At 40.5% G+C, this 15192-nt stretch overlaps 1 protein-coding gene across 3 annotated transcripts in view; it reads left to right on the top strand.

Moving 5' to 3' along the window:
• The window catches only part of LOC133485514 (adhesion G protein-coupled receptor A3), a 230774-nt gene extending 216034 nt beyond the window's left edge, over nt 1–14740 (top strand). For all 3 annotated transcript variants that reach the window (XM_061789329.1, XM_061789330.1, XM_061789331.1), the window contains 3 exons: nt 67–212; nt 6626–6721; nt 7451–14740. In XM_061789329.1, coding sequence (XP_061645313.1) covers nt 67–212; nt 6626–6721; nt 7451–8870 — 1662 coding nt within the window. In that variant the 3' untranslated portion in view covers nt 8871–14740. The remainder of the gene's footprint in view (nt 1–66; nt 213–6625; nt 6722–7450) is intronic.
• Nucleotides 14741–15192: the final 452 nt, after the last annotated feature.

Raw genomic sequence — 15192 nt, 5'->3', positions numbered from 1 at the left:
GTAGAGAATTTACAAGCCAAGGTTCAGATTGTAATTGTAGCAATTTTCAATATTTCACCATTTCAGGTCGGGTTCGTGCTACACTACTCGTCTTTAGCAACCATGCTCTGGCTTGGGGTGACAGCGAGGAACATTTATAAGCAGGTGATGAAGAAGCATCCACAGAGCCAAGATGGTGACTCGCCTCGACCCCCTAAACAGCCACTGTTGAGGTACAGAGATTTTCATGCAATGTTCTTGAACTTTTACTGTTTGCTGTGGGTCTGTGCGTGTGTGCGTGTGCTTGTATGCCAGTGTGATACTATTTTGTTATTCTTGATCTGTCACTGCAATATGTTACTTGTTTGTTTTTAGTTGTACCTCCAAATTTGAATTGCCATCAGGATGTGGAATTTCAAAATGGTCCAAAATCTGCAGGCAAGATCACACCTCTAAATTCACAAAAAATCAAAGAGGTTGAACCATAATGGGTGACATCGTAAAAGACAAGAACAAATTTATAGGGACTTCAATACATTTGGTAACACTGAGGGAACATCGATACCAGGGCTATCCAATATACTGTATATGTATACATCCATCCATACATCCAGTTTAAAAAAACGATAACCGATCACTGATCCGATCACAAGATGGAGCAATGTGTCTATTTAAATGACCTGTTCATTTACTGCATATACTTGTGTACTTAATTGCTAAAAAATATATTTACAGTAAATAATGTGTCTTTGTTCATCTATTTATGCCAGTGAGGCATAGTGACAGACAGAACAAATGAATGGCCTTCTCTTAGATGGCAGGAAGTACATACAGTAATTAATGTATCCACTTTTTGTGACATTTTTGTTTCTTGGTGTGCCGTGAGATTTTTCAATTGTAAAATATGTTCCTTGGCCCCATAAAGGTTGGAAATCACTGCTGTAGTCAGATCATGTATTCTAATCAGTCAGGTCAAACCAACATTACAACATGACAGAAATAATGGGTGCTAACTTAATTAACTTTAGAGCATGATTCGACAGAATCGTACAACCGTTAGTGCTAGCACTTGCTTGCTAGGCTACCTAACATTTTTGTTGCCTGCTTGCGAGCCGTATCGTATTAAAATTATGTGAACATACCTCAAGCAAGCCTTAAACGAACGTCCTCTCCTGTCCTGAGCACCAACACACGTTTTTCCCCATTTTGTACTTATAATACAGTCGGCGTGATCCACGCTTGTTGTCGTCACCACGATAACGAGTGTATCCGGTCGCATTTGAGTTGGCAAGATAAAGCCCAATGATCGTAAAAAATGGGATGCGGTGGAATTGGAATACAAGATTTTATTGCAGTAATCTGACAGTGCAATCGTGAAAGAACAAATTTGTCTTGTTGGCTGATCCGGGCTTTACGTGTTGTCTGTCTCGAACGTGTTGTCTGTTGCATGTTTTTTTTTTTTTAATAACTTTATTGGCCGTCAGATAGTTACAGTACTACGTCAAAAGACACGCGACAAGGCTAAAAATAAACTAGCTTTTGCATTCAAATATACTGTGCACGATGGCGACGCGGAGTAAATGTCTTTTGCGGAGCCGATCAATGACGTCATTGAATTATGAGAATGAAGCCGATCAGTATAAAATACTAATTATCGTCCGACACCGATCAGGCCGATAAAATCGGTGTAAAGTCTAATATATATATATTATATATATATTATATTATATATATACGCAGTGATCCCTCGTTTCTCGTGGTTAATGGGGACCAGAACCCCTCGCGAAAGATGAAAAACTGCAAAGTAGGATTTGTCCCCCCCCCCCCAGGAATTTTTGTGTAGGTGTATGCGGGTACCAGAATGTTTAAAATATGTAAACAGTATATATACTTTACATATTTGAGACGTATTTACTTAAATCTTTAATTATAAAACCTTATACAGTAATTCAAATTCCTCAACATTGCCTTCTGAGAGAGGCGAAGAGGCTTGCATTGGTAGCGGAGGAGAGGCTCTCACTAGATTTGTTGATTCGGTTCGATATTTTTTCGATACAAAAAAGAGAATTTAAAAAAAAAATTTTAACGAATTGTATTGAAATTACCAACATGTAAAAATAATAATAAAAAAACAAGTGTATCTGATGGCGAAATTACCCATCATCTTAGCCTCAGAGTATATATTACAAATAAATAGCTCCTTAGAAAATAACAGTTATAGGACAGCAACCGTGACAGATATTATCGATATTCCTGTGTCAGTAGTCACAGGTATAGTGGCAGGTACATCTCAATAAATTAAGTGTCAAAAGATTAATTCAGTTAGGTCATTCAATTCAAAAAGTTAAACTCAAATTTTAGAAATATAGTACACACACTCAGTGAAATATTTCATGATATTTTTCATATATCTGTATAATTTTGCTGCGATTGGCTGGCGACCAGTTCAGGGTGTACCCCGCCTTCTGCCCGATGACAGCTGGGATAGGCTCCAGCACGCCCGCGACCCTAGTGAGGAGAAGCGCCTCAGAAAATGGATGGATGGATGGAGCAGTGCCTGGTTTTCTCCACACATGCCACTTAGAATTAAGGCCAACAATTTCTATATTGGTCTCATCAGACCAGATAATCTTATTTCTCACCATCTTGGAGTCCATCAGGTGTTTTTTTTTTTTTTTTTTTTTTTTTTTTAGCAAACTCCATGCGGGCTTTTATGTGCCTTGCACTGAGGAGAGGCTTCCGTCGGGCCACTCTGCCATAAAGCCCCGACTGGTGGAGGGCTGCAGTGATGGTTGACTTTCTAGAACTTTCTCCCATCTTCTGACTGCATCTCTGGAGCTTAGCCACAGTGATCTTTGGGTTCTTCTTTACCTCTCTCACCAAGGCTCTTCTCCCAGTATTGCTCAGTTTGGCCAGACGGCCAAAAATTGCAACAATTAATTTTTTTTCTGTCAATATGGGGTGCTGTGTATAACTTAATGGGGAAAAAAAATAACTTAAATGATTTTAACAAATGGCTGCAATATAACAAAGAGTGAAAGATTTAAGGGGGTCTGAAAACTAATCAGTCGGCCACCGTGCCGCATATATATACACACACACACAAACACACACACACACAGATTCCCATTAGTGAGCCATAACAGCACAATTCAAGAGAATACAATTGTAGCAATACCAGTGCTACATACAGGCTTGGCATATAAACTACATTGGTTCGTGGTTTTGAGTAATTTTCGAAAACATAGGGGATTTGTGTGTGTGTTGGCAGGTCCTACAGCACCAGTAAAGTATTTTCTCATTGAGTATTACAGTCTGATGACTGCAACACTAAACTTCATCCATCCATCCATTTTCTGAGCCGCTTCTCCTCACTAGGGTCGCGGGCGTGCTGGAGCCTATCCCAGCTGTCATCGGGCAGGAGGCGGGGTACACCCTGAACTGGTTGCCAGCCAATCGCAGGGCACGTAGAAACATGCAACCATTCGCACTCACAGTCATGCCTACGGGCAATTTAGAGTCTCCAATTAATGCATGTTTTTGGGATGTGGGAGGAAACCGGAGTACCCGGAGAAAACCCACGCAGGCACGGGGAGAACATGCAAACTCCACACAGGCGGGGACGGGGATTGAACCCCGCACCTCAGAACTGTGAGGCTGACGCTCTAACCAGTCGGCCACCGTGCCGCCCACTAAACTTCAATGAACATTTAACATTTCGGCGTACTTATATGGAACGTTCTGGAGCTACTGCCATCATGCACTGTTTGTGAATGAGATCATTTGTTCAGGGGCAAGCGGTTGGACCATGCAGCGCTGCATCCATATTGATCCGTGTTGATTGACCGTAATGGTCCCTGTCAGACATGCTCATGCAATAAGACTTAGTGGCAGGAGACAAATCAATTTCTCCTCCTGCCCAACTGCACCTCACCACCCCTTCGCTCCCACCCCCCATTCTCAAATCACCACCTCCCCCAATCCCATTATCAAACCTATTTCTGCTGATCTACGTCCCTGTCCCTCCAATCTTGACAGCATCTAATGCTATATCAAGAAAGCAACTGTGGTCAATTTTGTCAGAAATCTGCTCCACCTGATTTCCTCGCCTAATTTTTGGTTTATTTTTATTTGATGAATATGTGTCTTCTTTCTGGATATGACACAAGAAATTTATGTTGAGAGATATGAAAACAAAAACAATACAATTATTGTTATTATTAGTTCTATTATTGTTATTCTTTTTTTATCAATATTTGTTATAGTATGCTTCAGGACATGTTTAACTTGTATCAGATGACTGAGTGTTGTCTCACTCACATATCTCTTCTGTTGGAAGGTTTGTGTCTTTTTTCCAAATGCACAGAGTTGGGTGTGAAATCATTTTGCAGATACTGTATTAAAACATTACCATATGTAAAACGTCCCATATGGCGCTTGAGGTTAAATGGGTCAGATGGTTTAACATTTCACTGTTTATTCTCATTTACACTTATGCTGCTGACAGGACTGTAAATGGCTTTCAGTTGGTGGGGGATGGGAGCTGCAAAGGGAACTGTTCCACTCAGAAGCAGTGACAGGCTGGTAATGCCACCAAACATGGCCATGTCTACCCACATTCCCTATTTCCTGCCTCAGAATCTGCCCAACCCGTACGGCAACCCATCCCCCCGCCCCCCACCCCGCCATATGAACGACCCAGACAAGCACCTTGATTATAATTGAATTTTCGGGACGCCAGCTGTGTGACAAGGGACATATTGTGAAAGGGAGAGACAGAGGGAGGAGAAAAGAGGACGATGGAGTGCTGTAAAGGTTAGACCCGTGACAGAGGTGGAGATTGAACAGGATGGAAGAGGAAATAGCATAGTGTTATGTTGGAAAGTGGATGACAGGGAAAAGGGAGTGCTTACGAGTAGGCATTGGAGAGGGAGCTGCTGGAGATTAGCTTTGTTTTTGCACATAATTTTTAGGCCTCACTGTTTAGTTGCTGTGACGCAAGCGTCAATGCCACTCAAAGTTTACAATTAAAAAGCTTTCCTTATCAGCCAGCAGATGACAAATGATTTAACAGTTGCTAATGCCAGACTATCATTGTATGGAGAACTTCGCCTGAAGGTAACAGATCTAAATAAGATACCATCTTCGCAATCATGGCCTCAATTCCACCCTGAGGAAGTGTAACATTAATTTCACAGGAGGGTGTAATGCTAAAGGAAAATATTGAATGAAGAGACGAGTACACTAATTGATGAGCAACACAATGACAAACACAGTGTTGTTATTCTTATATCTATAAAATGCTGGTAAATTGCCATGTTGGTTTGCTTCTACAACATTCTTTGACATTTACAAAACGTATTTTAGCCTTTAAGGACTTGGATTTCGGAGTCGGAGGACGGGTTCGAGTCCCACTAGGGACAAAAATGTAGGGGGGAGTAAAAAAAAAATAATAATAATAATTGCAATTGGAGAGCTGCTAGTCTGCTTGTTGGCTACTGTCGAGTTACCCCTGAACAAGGCATCGTCCCCATCGCCCAAGCTCAAGTGGTGCAGCAACTCTCACTCTGAACCGCTCCTTGCATGCTTGCACGTCTGTCATCTGGTTCTGTGCGGTGTGCAACAACACAAAGTATACATCAGAGAAGGATTTGAATTTCCGATTGAGGGACACCAATGAGTAGCCTATAATAAAACAACTAAACTGTGTTGTGTCTGGATAAGCTCTCATCCATCAGTGAGATCCTCTCGTTGAAGTTGCAAGCGCAACCTTTGGCCATGTTTTGACATTTTGTGATCTGCACTGATGTTTCCACTTATGTAAAAATTCTAGGAGTCAAAAATGACTAAAAAAAACATCTCAACTAACTATAACCCTTTGTATCCTATTAATCATGTTTGAGTGTATACTGCATTTGGGCTCCCTATTCTCTACACAACCAATTTATGAGAACAATCCAGTAAAAATTTATTTTTTTGTTTCTAAGTTCTATGTACAGACAACAATGTTGTTAGAATTTCACAACTGCTTGTCCTCCTGGTCTTTTCCAAAAGCATATTTTTATTTCTCCACCCAGCATATATTTGGAGTGAAAAATCTTTGCTGCTCAGGGTATATCTACACTTGATATAGAAGCATTATGAACCCCGTTATTTTTAGCAGCAGCATAGTGGTGACTGACTTGCATACAGGCAGTGTGGGTTCAGTTCCCCCTAAGTAGCTGTGTTAATCTTAGTAGACATTTGTCCAGGATGTGCCTTTTGTCCAGCTGTGATAGGCTCCGCAGTGAGCCTGAACAGGATAAACAGAATTAAAAAAATGGATGAATGGTTAGATGTGGATGGATGTTCAGGTATGTGGTCGGAAGGCTTCACTGGGTTGTGCTGCAGAAAATAACGTTAAAATGTGACTGCATCAGGTCAACATCTGTAAAACCTGAATCAGTACCATTAGTGTTTTCATTGTGAAATTCATACAGAATTTAATCATTGTACATTTTTCTCAGTGTTCAATTTGATTAATGGTTGTATATCTATTTCTCACCTGTATTTCATCAATGGTTTGATTCAAATCAGGGCATATATTTATTTTTTTTATTTTTTTTTTTTTTTTTACCAACCAAGCACTTTTTATCATGTCTTACAGATTTTATTTAGTCAGTGGCGGAGTGCCCCTCATCATCTGTGGGGTCACCGCAGCTGTCAATCTTGACAACTATGGCAGCGGGGAGCAAGCACTATAGTAAGTTCACACAGTTCAATTTAACGATTTTATTGAAAAGTGTGGTTATAAATGGTTTACCAAAGTAAATCCTAGGGCCCGACTGATTAATTGGCGGGCCGATTTAATCAACCAACATTTTTTGATTTTGATTGATTGATTTTGCTGATTTTTTTTAAACCTATTAACACATTACAACATAAGACAAAAATAATGACATTCAAAATAGCATAAAAAAATCGGCCAATTTTTCGCTGATTTTTCTCTTTGTTGTAAAATTCAAGGACAAATTATTGTAAAACACTCAAACGTTGTATTTCATATCTTAATTGTTGCTCGCATTAAGGGACCAAAAAAGTTATTCTATTCATTATACTGTATATTTTTTTAATTAATCAGCTATCAGAATTTTTTTCTGCCAAATATCGTAATCGGCATTGGCCTCAACAAATCCATATCAGTCAGGCTCTAGTAAGTATTATATTAATAAATATGTCAATGCATACATATTGCTTTTGACTGTGATTGTGTTGCTCATCAAACAGGGCAGACACGATGTAATTTTTTAGCAAAGGGCTTTTGGTCATCATTTATTGGAGTAAATTTCTGTACTCTTTATTATCAATTCATATGTTACATGAAATGCCTCATGTATTTCATTAAGTTAAGGTTAAAATGAAGGAAATCTCATTTTGACCACTGGCTTAGAAATATTTTATTCTTATCTGATGATTTTCATGTTTGCTGCAGCTGTTGGATGGCCTGGGAGCCAAGTTTGGGAGCTTTCTTTGGCCCAGTGGCCCTCATCGTCCTGGTGACATGCATCTACTTTCTCTGCACCTTCATTAAGCTGCGGCGCCACCCTGAAAAGAAGTACGAGCTTAAGCAGCTGACAGAAGAGCAGCAAAGGTTGGCGGCCATTGATGTGCCGACCCATTGCCAGCAGGCAGCCGAGCCTGGCGCCCTGACACCCCAGCCTCCCGGAAGCCACTGCCCCGCCGGTTGCCCAGGTGTGCCAGTTAATCCTGCCCTGCTGGCCAATGAGCACTCCTTCAAGGCCCAATTACGCACAGCAGCCTTCACACTCTTCCTGTTCCTGGCAACATGGACTTTTGGCGCACTAGCTGTGTCACAGGGTCATTTCCTGGACATGATCTTCAGTTGCCTGTACGGTGCCTTCTCTGTCACGCTTGGCCTCTTCATCCTCATCCATCACTGTGCCAAACGGGACGATGTCTGGCATTGCTGGTGTTCTTGTTGTCCTGGAGGGCGGGCCAAGACCTGCTCTGGTGCCCATGGGATGGGCCAAGTGCCACCTAAAGTCAACGTAAATGGAGATACCCCTTCGCATGGCCATAGTCATGGTCACTGCCACCATGATTCCCCATGTAAAGCACTGATGAGCTGTAGTCATGGCAGTGTAAGTCACTGTAAGCACGCTGCCCTGCCATCATCACAAAATCATGTAACTTGTTCGACACCTGTGACTCCATGTTGCGCTGCCCTGCATAGCCAGCAGCTAATGGATGAGGAACCTACTGCTACGCACGTGCTGCTTCATGCCGATCCAGAGGGTTACCGGCCGGGCATCCAGTTGCACCCCTGTTTGAAGAGCAGCAGCAGGACTAAAGGCCGCCATTTCAGCCGCCGGTCCGGCACCAGCGTTTGTGGCGTGGGGAGTGAGAGGGAATACGCCTATCATATCCCCTCCACTGTTGATGGAGGCAGTGTGCACAGCTCACACACTGACAGCCCACACAGCACCCATGAGCGTCACATCCACGCTTGTCCACATCAGGTCCACGAGGGCATCCATGAGGGGCATCATACCTGCCACACAACAGCAGCAACGGCACATGATGCCCTTGCATGTCACAATCCCTGCCACCGGCATATGTGCTGCGCCAAGGCGGACATTTTCCCTTCTCTGTGCCAAGCGGAGGCAGCCAACGCAGGCGTGTTCTTGTGCGGGTGCAGCAAAGCGGCGGAGGAGGAGCCAGTTACGCTTCCCCATTTGGAAATGCACGCCCCTCGCAGACAATCTTACCCCCAGAATCCACCCAATCAGAATGGCATTTATAAGGGTGGCTTGCATGAGGGACTCCTTTACAGCTCAGACAGTACAGGGAATATACGCACTGGACCCTGGAAGAATGAAACTACTGTGTAGTCTGGGATGTATCTGGGCGGCACCCCCACTTCATGCCGTCAAAGAAAACTTGCCTCCCAGAATATAAACCTTTTAAACATCTCAATCAATGTGGGATAATGTCCTCATATTTGTATGTGTGAGCTTTTACCTGACAGAAATATATATAAAGTTCTCATCGAAGAACATCTATTCACGAAACAATCTATTCCATCTAGATAAATATATGAACAAGTCAGAAGATACAAGCGAACAAAAATATTTCACTACAGATTTATGTATGTATAAAAGAAATTGAATGGCTGTATGTATGGATATGTGTGTTAGTGCTCAAAGGCAACAAGCTGCAAGATTTTTTTTTTACCCTTTGAGTCTGAATCCATCAACTGATAAAATTAACCAAAACTTTAAATAACTCATGGCATCCATGTTTTAGACAACTAAACCAGCAATTTTAGATTTCATCAGTTTTGTTTTGTTTTTGCCATTCAATCAAACAGCTGTGAATATGGACAAGACATTTTCTAAATATAACACAAAGATACTGTTGCTTGGCTTTTAAGAGATTTTCATCTAAGACAAGAAAAAAAAGTCAAATTCAAACATGCTTTTTCAAGTTGGTGTTGTTTATGCTTTCTGTATGATGTGACTTTTTTTTCTGGACAGATGTGATCAACAACAGTATCACAACATTGTGACTACGGTATAAAGTTCGTTTTACTGAGTCCCTGGATCCAGAGAAGTCACCCGCCTGTAACCACATAGATAGACACTTTATTCATCCACAAGGGAAAAGCAGTGATGCCTTGAGATACGAGTTTAATTTGTTCAGTGACCACATTTAACTCAAAACACTTATCTCAAATCATCTTTCCCGATCAAAATGAATAGAAATGACATTAATCCGTTGAAGCCTTCCAAAAAAAACAACAAAAACTTTATTTTTTTTTAGAAACAAAATAGCTTTCTATAATATTGCACTTTATATTTAAAAAAACAGAGTAATGACATAGTTAATCAGAACGTAACGAAATTAAAATTTGTACCACATTTTTTTGCCTCAATTCACTTGACATTGTTTTGCTCTTTCTGGTGGGCATGTCTTGGCCACCTGGGGGCAGTGTAGTAGAGACAAGAACTCCTCAGTACGTCATTCATATAAGTCGTTCTTCGCAGAAGATAAGTTGCTACAGTGGAGGAAATAATGATTTGATCCCACTGACAAAGACATGAACGGTCTATAATTTTAATGTTAGGTTTATGTTTACTAAAAGAAAATCCATAAAAATCACATTTAAAAAAAAAGATGTTTTTGCATTCAATTGAGTGAAATAAGTATTTGATCCCTCACCAACAATAAAGAATTCTGCCTCCCACAGACGAAAGAAGAAGAAAGCATTCCTAAACCCGTTAGCTGTATGAAAGATACCTATCTAAACTTATTACCTGAAGAAAGACACCTGTCCACAGAATCAGTGAATGAGACACCAACCTCTCCAGCATGGACAAGACCAAAGAACTTTCTAAGGATATCAGGGACAGGATTGTAGACCTGCACAAGGCTGGAATGGGCTACAATACCATTGGCCAGAGGCTGGGTGAGTAGGAGACAATTGTTGGTGCAGTAATTTGAAAATGGAATAAACATAAAATGAGTGGGCCGGCACGGTGATCAACTGGTTAGCACATCTGCTTCACGGTTCTGAGGAGCCGGGTTCAAATCCGGCCTCGACTGTGTGGAGTTTGCATGTTCTCCCCCGTACCTGTGTGGATTTTCTGCGGGTACTCCGGTTTCCTCCCATTGAAAACTCTAAATTGTCCATAGGTGTGAATGTGAGTGTGGATTGTTGTTTGTTTATATGTGCCCTGCGATTGGCCAGCGGCCAGTTCAGGGTGTACCCCGCCACTCTCCCAGAGTCAGCTGGGATAGGCTCCAGCACCTCCGTGACCCTGGTGAGGATAAGTGGTATGGAAAATGGATGGATGGATAAATTGACTGTCAATCTCCCTTGGTCTGGGGCTCCTCACAAGATTTCTCCTCGTGAGGTATCAATGATCATGAGAAAGATTAGGCATCAGCCCAGAACTACATGGGAGGAGCTTGTTAATGATCTCAAGGCAGCTGGGATCACAGTCACCAAGAAAAACATTGGCAACACACTATGCCGAAATGGATTAAAATCCTGCAGCACCTGTAAAATCCCCCTGCTCAAGAAGGCACATGTACAGGCCCGTCCGAAGTTTGCCAACGAACACCTGAATGATTCACAGAATTATTGGGAGAAGCTGATGCGGTCAGATGAGACAAAAACCGAGCTGTTTGGAATCTATTTGACTCGCCGTGCTTGGAGAAATATGAATTCAGACTATGACCCCAAGAACAGCATACCCACCGTCAAGCATGGAGGTAGAAGCATAATGCTTTGGGGGTGTTTGTCTTGCAAAACGGAGAGGTCAACTACATCGAGGGAAATATGGATGGAGCTTTGTACCGTAAATCCTGGGTGGCAACCTCCCTCTCGCAGCCAGACAAGTTAAAATGGGTCGTGGTCCGAAATTGTGTGCAAACCTGGGTGGTCAACTACGTGAAATGTCTGACCCCTGTACTGGCCAACAAGGGGCGCCAAGTATCGAGTAATGTTTTGATAGGGGGGCAAATAGTTGTTTCCCTCAATAAATTGCCAAATAATTTCAATCATTTGTTAAATGTGATTTTCTAGATGTTCTTTTTGATGTTCTGTCGCTCCCTGTTAAAATACACCTCAGATTAAAATTATACTGTTCATGTCTTTGTCAGTGGGTAAACTTACAAAATCAGTGAGGGATCAAAGAATTATTTCCTCCACTGTATATGTATTATCCATCTACATGTGTTGTGCCAAACTTTCTGTTAAAATATCCATCGGTTATCAGGTTAGAACACCGTGACACAGATGCAATTCGTTCACTGCCACCATACTACAGTGCTTGTAGTCAAAAGCAAAAAATCTTGAAAAACCCGTAAGCCGGATCACTCATATCTCAAGGCACCACTGTACACTGTCCCAATAGTCTCCACAATGAAAATTAAAAAAAAAATTACTACAGTAATCCCTCACTATATATATATCAGTTCACATATTTCTGATTCAGTGCATCACATGTATTATTATTTTTTTAAATACATATATCGGTCAGTGGGATGCACATCTCTGATACAGTTAGCTTTATTGGCTATGATTTTAAAGTGGAAGCAACAACTCACATAAGGTCACTTGACCTCTTATTCTTAGCAGAAAAAGAATCCTTACTGAGTAATCTCAACTCATACATTTGGTAAATCACCAAATTGCTCGAGGATACAACGAACATGACCGAAAAGCCGCTTTTTAAAACACAACCCGCAGTCAAGAGTTTTATGAAATAAATTCACAACTACCAACCTGAGTCTGATGAATACCTAATGCGCACACTCATAACAATATCAACAAGAACAAATAAGTAAAGAGCAACATTTAGCTTGACTTTCTACAACTACAGTGTTGTAGTTAAAAACATCACTGCAATAAATTCTGGGTTCCCGCAATGCTTTTCGCTGACTACATTGCCAGGACCGTGAGTGTGAGGAATGGCACTAATGCTTAAGGCAAGAACTCACCTGTTCACATCATGTCTGCTTTGACTGTTGTTCACGTCACTCAAGCAGAATCTTTAATAGACATCTGCTTCGGTAGAATGTGTGGATGGTGACCCCAAGTGGACAAATAAAATACCTGAACCTCTCTAAAGTATCACATATTAGCTATGAATTGCATATATGAAACATAAATTTCCATTATAACAATAAATAATTGGTCGCTACTTCGCAGATTGCATCTATATAAAATTTTACATATCAAAAGTATCCAAAGATCTTCAAGAAATGGCAAATATTAAACATAACATCTCAACATGTATTTTTTCAATCTTTTTTTTTTTTAAATGCAAAAATTAAGGCAAAGTCATAATTCCAGCGGGGTCTGACATTCCAGAATAAGATATATGGTGATTAGTGTCCAAGATGCTGAAGGAATGTGATATTAGCCTTTCCCTACCACGGTGGAATTAAAAATCTGCATGGCATGGGGAAGGAAGGATTTCCTGAGTCTGTCAGTGGAAAAGAGCAGCGAGAGCAGTGGATTGTCCATGATGGACAGAAGCTTGGTCAGCGTCCAACTTTCTGCCACTGATATCAGTCTGTCCAACTCTTTGCCGTCTTTGCTCAAGACAGAGCTCACCTTCCTCCTCTGTTTGTATACTTGAGTCATAATGTACAATTAATATACCATCCAACATTGTGGCTTACGTCTTTCACAACACACATATTGAGCATTGTTTCCTATTTTGTCTATTTTCTTGTCTTTCATCTTTATTATAAAATCCAAAATCAAGCATTATCTGTTTTATGCAACCATTACTCGCTTCTCTAACATTGTCCACCCATGAGTATTTTATTTGCCTTTGACCTGGAAAGGCTGCTGCAGTTTATTATATATCAATTCCGTCAAAGCCTTCGATCAAGCACGCTCAAACACAAACATGATTCATTCACACATTAGTTACAGATTTCCCAAAGAATCCAGTATCGAATTTCACATCTTTATGGTTTGGTACTTATGAAAGATTAGTATGCTGAAAGAGAAGGCAAGAGAAGCTGTGTACCAATTGAAACTGCATGTTTGTGTCAATGAATCGTGGGGTTTTTGGGAGTCTAAACACCAGTCACACATTTCATCAGATATATATATATATATATATTTTTAAGTGCATATAATCCATATATACTGTAGAACACAAACCCTGTTCTCTCAAAACCACCTCGGCATGCACATCATGTCTTTCTCCATTACGTGCACTCTTGTCTGTGTGAATAAAAAGGGTTCCCGATTTTTTTTTCTATCAGATTTTGAATATTTATAAATACAATAATTCTATATAAAAAGTAATGGGGAAATACTGAACTCAATTTTAATACTCAGTATCTGAGTTTAGAAATGTGTTGTTTTCTAATGCCTTTTAAAGTCTTGTCATTTTTGTTGCCATTAACATAAGTATGCAGATTCTTCATGTGACGTGAGAATTTTTCCTGATATATCAGAAATAGAAATGCACTACCAAGGCAAATGTTTGGCCTGTCCAAATGACATTTGTTGCCGTTTCAGTGTGATTATTCTAGGAATGTTTGTCTGGACAAGTATAATTGAGATTTTAAAAAAATGTGACTTCAGTAGAAACGAGAGGAGAGAAGCAATGCTCTGATGCTCAATTATGTTTTGTTTTTTTAATGGTGAAACCCCTGTTGTATTAATATACAATGCATGAATCTCCCTCTCCACAAAGTCATTGGATTTCTTTGATGGTCTTGGACAAATTTATAGGATGAATTTGAGTGTTAAAACACTGGCCCGTACGTAACCTTGTGGTCACTGAGATGCTGGCAGCCAGTCACTCTGCCTCTCCAGTTTTTGGAGAGATTCATTTGTTACAGTGTGTATGGGAAAGGTTACACACATATACATAAAAATATAAATAGAACACACACACACATTTTTTTAAAAAGAACTTGAAAAAGTAATTCTTTGGCAAGACACATTTAACTTAGAAATCTGTGGTCTCGGTTAAATGCTGTACAAGTACAGTATATTTGCTCAGTGTTTTGTTTCAATGTGTTTGGTGTCATAGTGCCACTGTAGAACACCCTCTCTATTGTCAGCAGTAGCAGATGTGCTGTCCCAAATGAGCATGACGGCTTAGTTTCGGGTCACATGGCAGATGCTTGAAAACTGACCAGTGGTACTGTGACAAAACCCAAAGCCAGTTTTCACTTTTTTCTACATTGACACAGATTCCAATAAATGTATTTTTTCACCATGTATCGAGCGAGAGTATCTTTGGCATGTCTTTGTGAGTCACCCATGTTTGCATGTGCGGAAAGAAAAACGTTTGTTTTGTTCTGTCAGTTTTGGCCACACTGTCGCAGGCTTGCATTTGATGGTATGTGTGTGCTTGTGTGTGTGTGTGTATGTTTATACATGTAAATTCATGCAATTTTAAACCTGTACACACTGTGATCTGGGAATCGCAAATTACACACAATACAGATGAGAAAGAAAATGTCCTTTCAAAATTGAAGAGTAGAGATTCCCAACTAGTGTCCAGCAGCACATTAGTGTGTCGTGAGATCTCCAAGGAAATTATCCTATTTCACTCAATACTAAACCAAAACATTTTTTATATATATATATATATATATATATATATATATACATATACACACACACACACATATAGGGTTAGGGTTAGGGTTATGTTGTATGCTGACATG

This window comes from Phyllopteryx taeniolatus, chromosome 11 (assembly GCF_024500385.1).
Source record: "Phyllopteryx taeniolatus isolate TA_2022b chromosome 11, UOR_Ptae_1.2, whole genome shotgun sequence".
Classification (NCBI taxonomy): domain Eukaryota; kingdom Metazoa; phylum Chordata; class Actinopteri; order Syngnathiformes; family Syngnathidae; genus Phyllopteryx; species Phyllopteryx taeniolatus.
The sequence above is the reverse complement of the archived record's forward strand: the minus strand, read 5'-3'. Positions and strand labels throughout refer to the sequence as shown.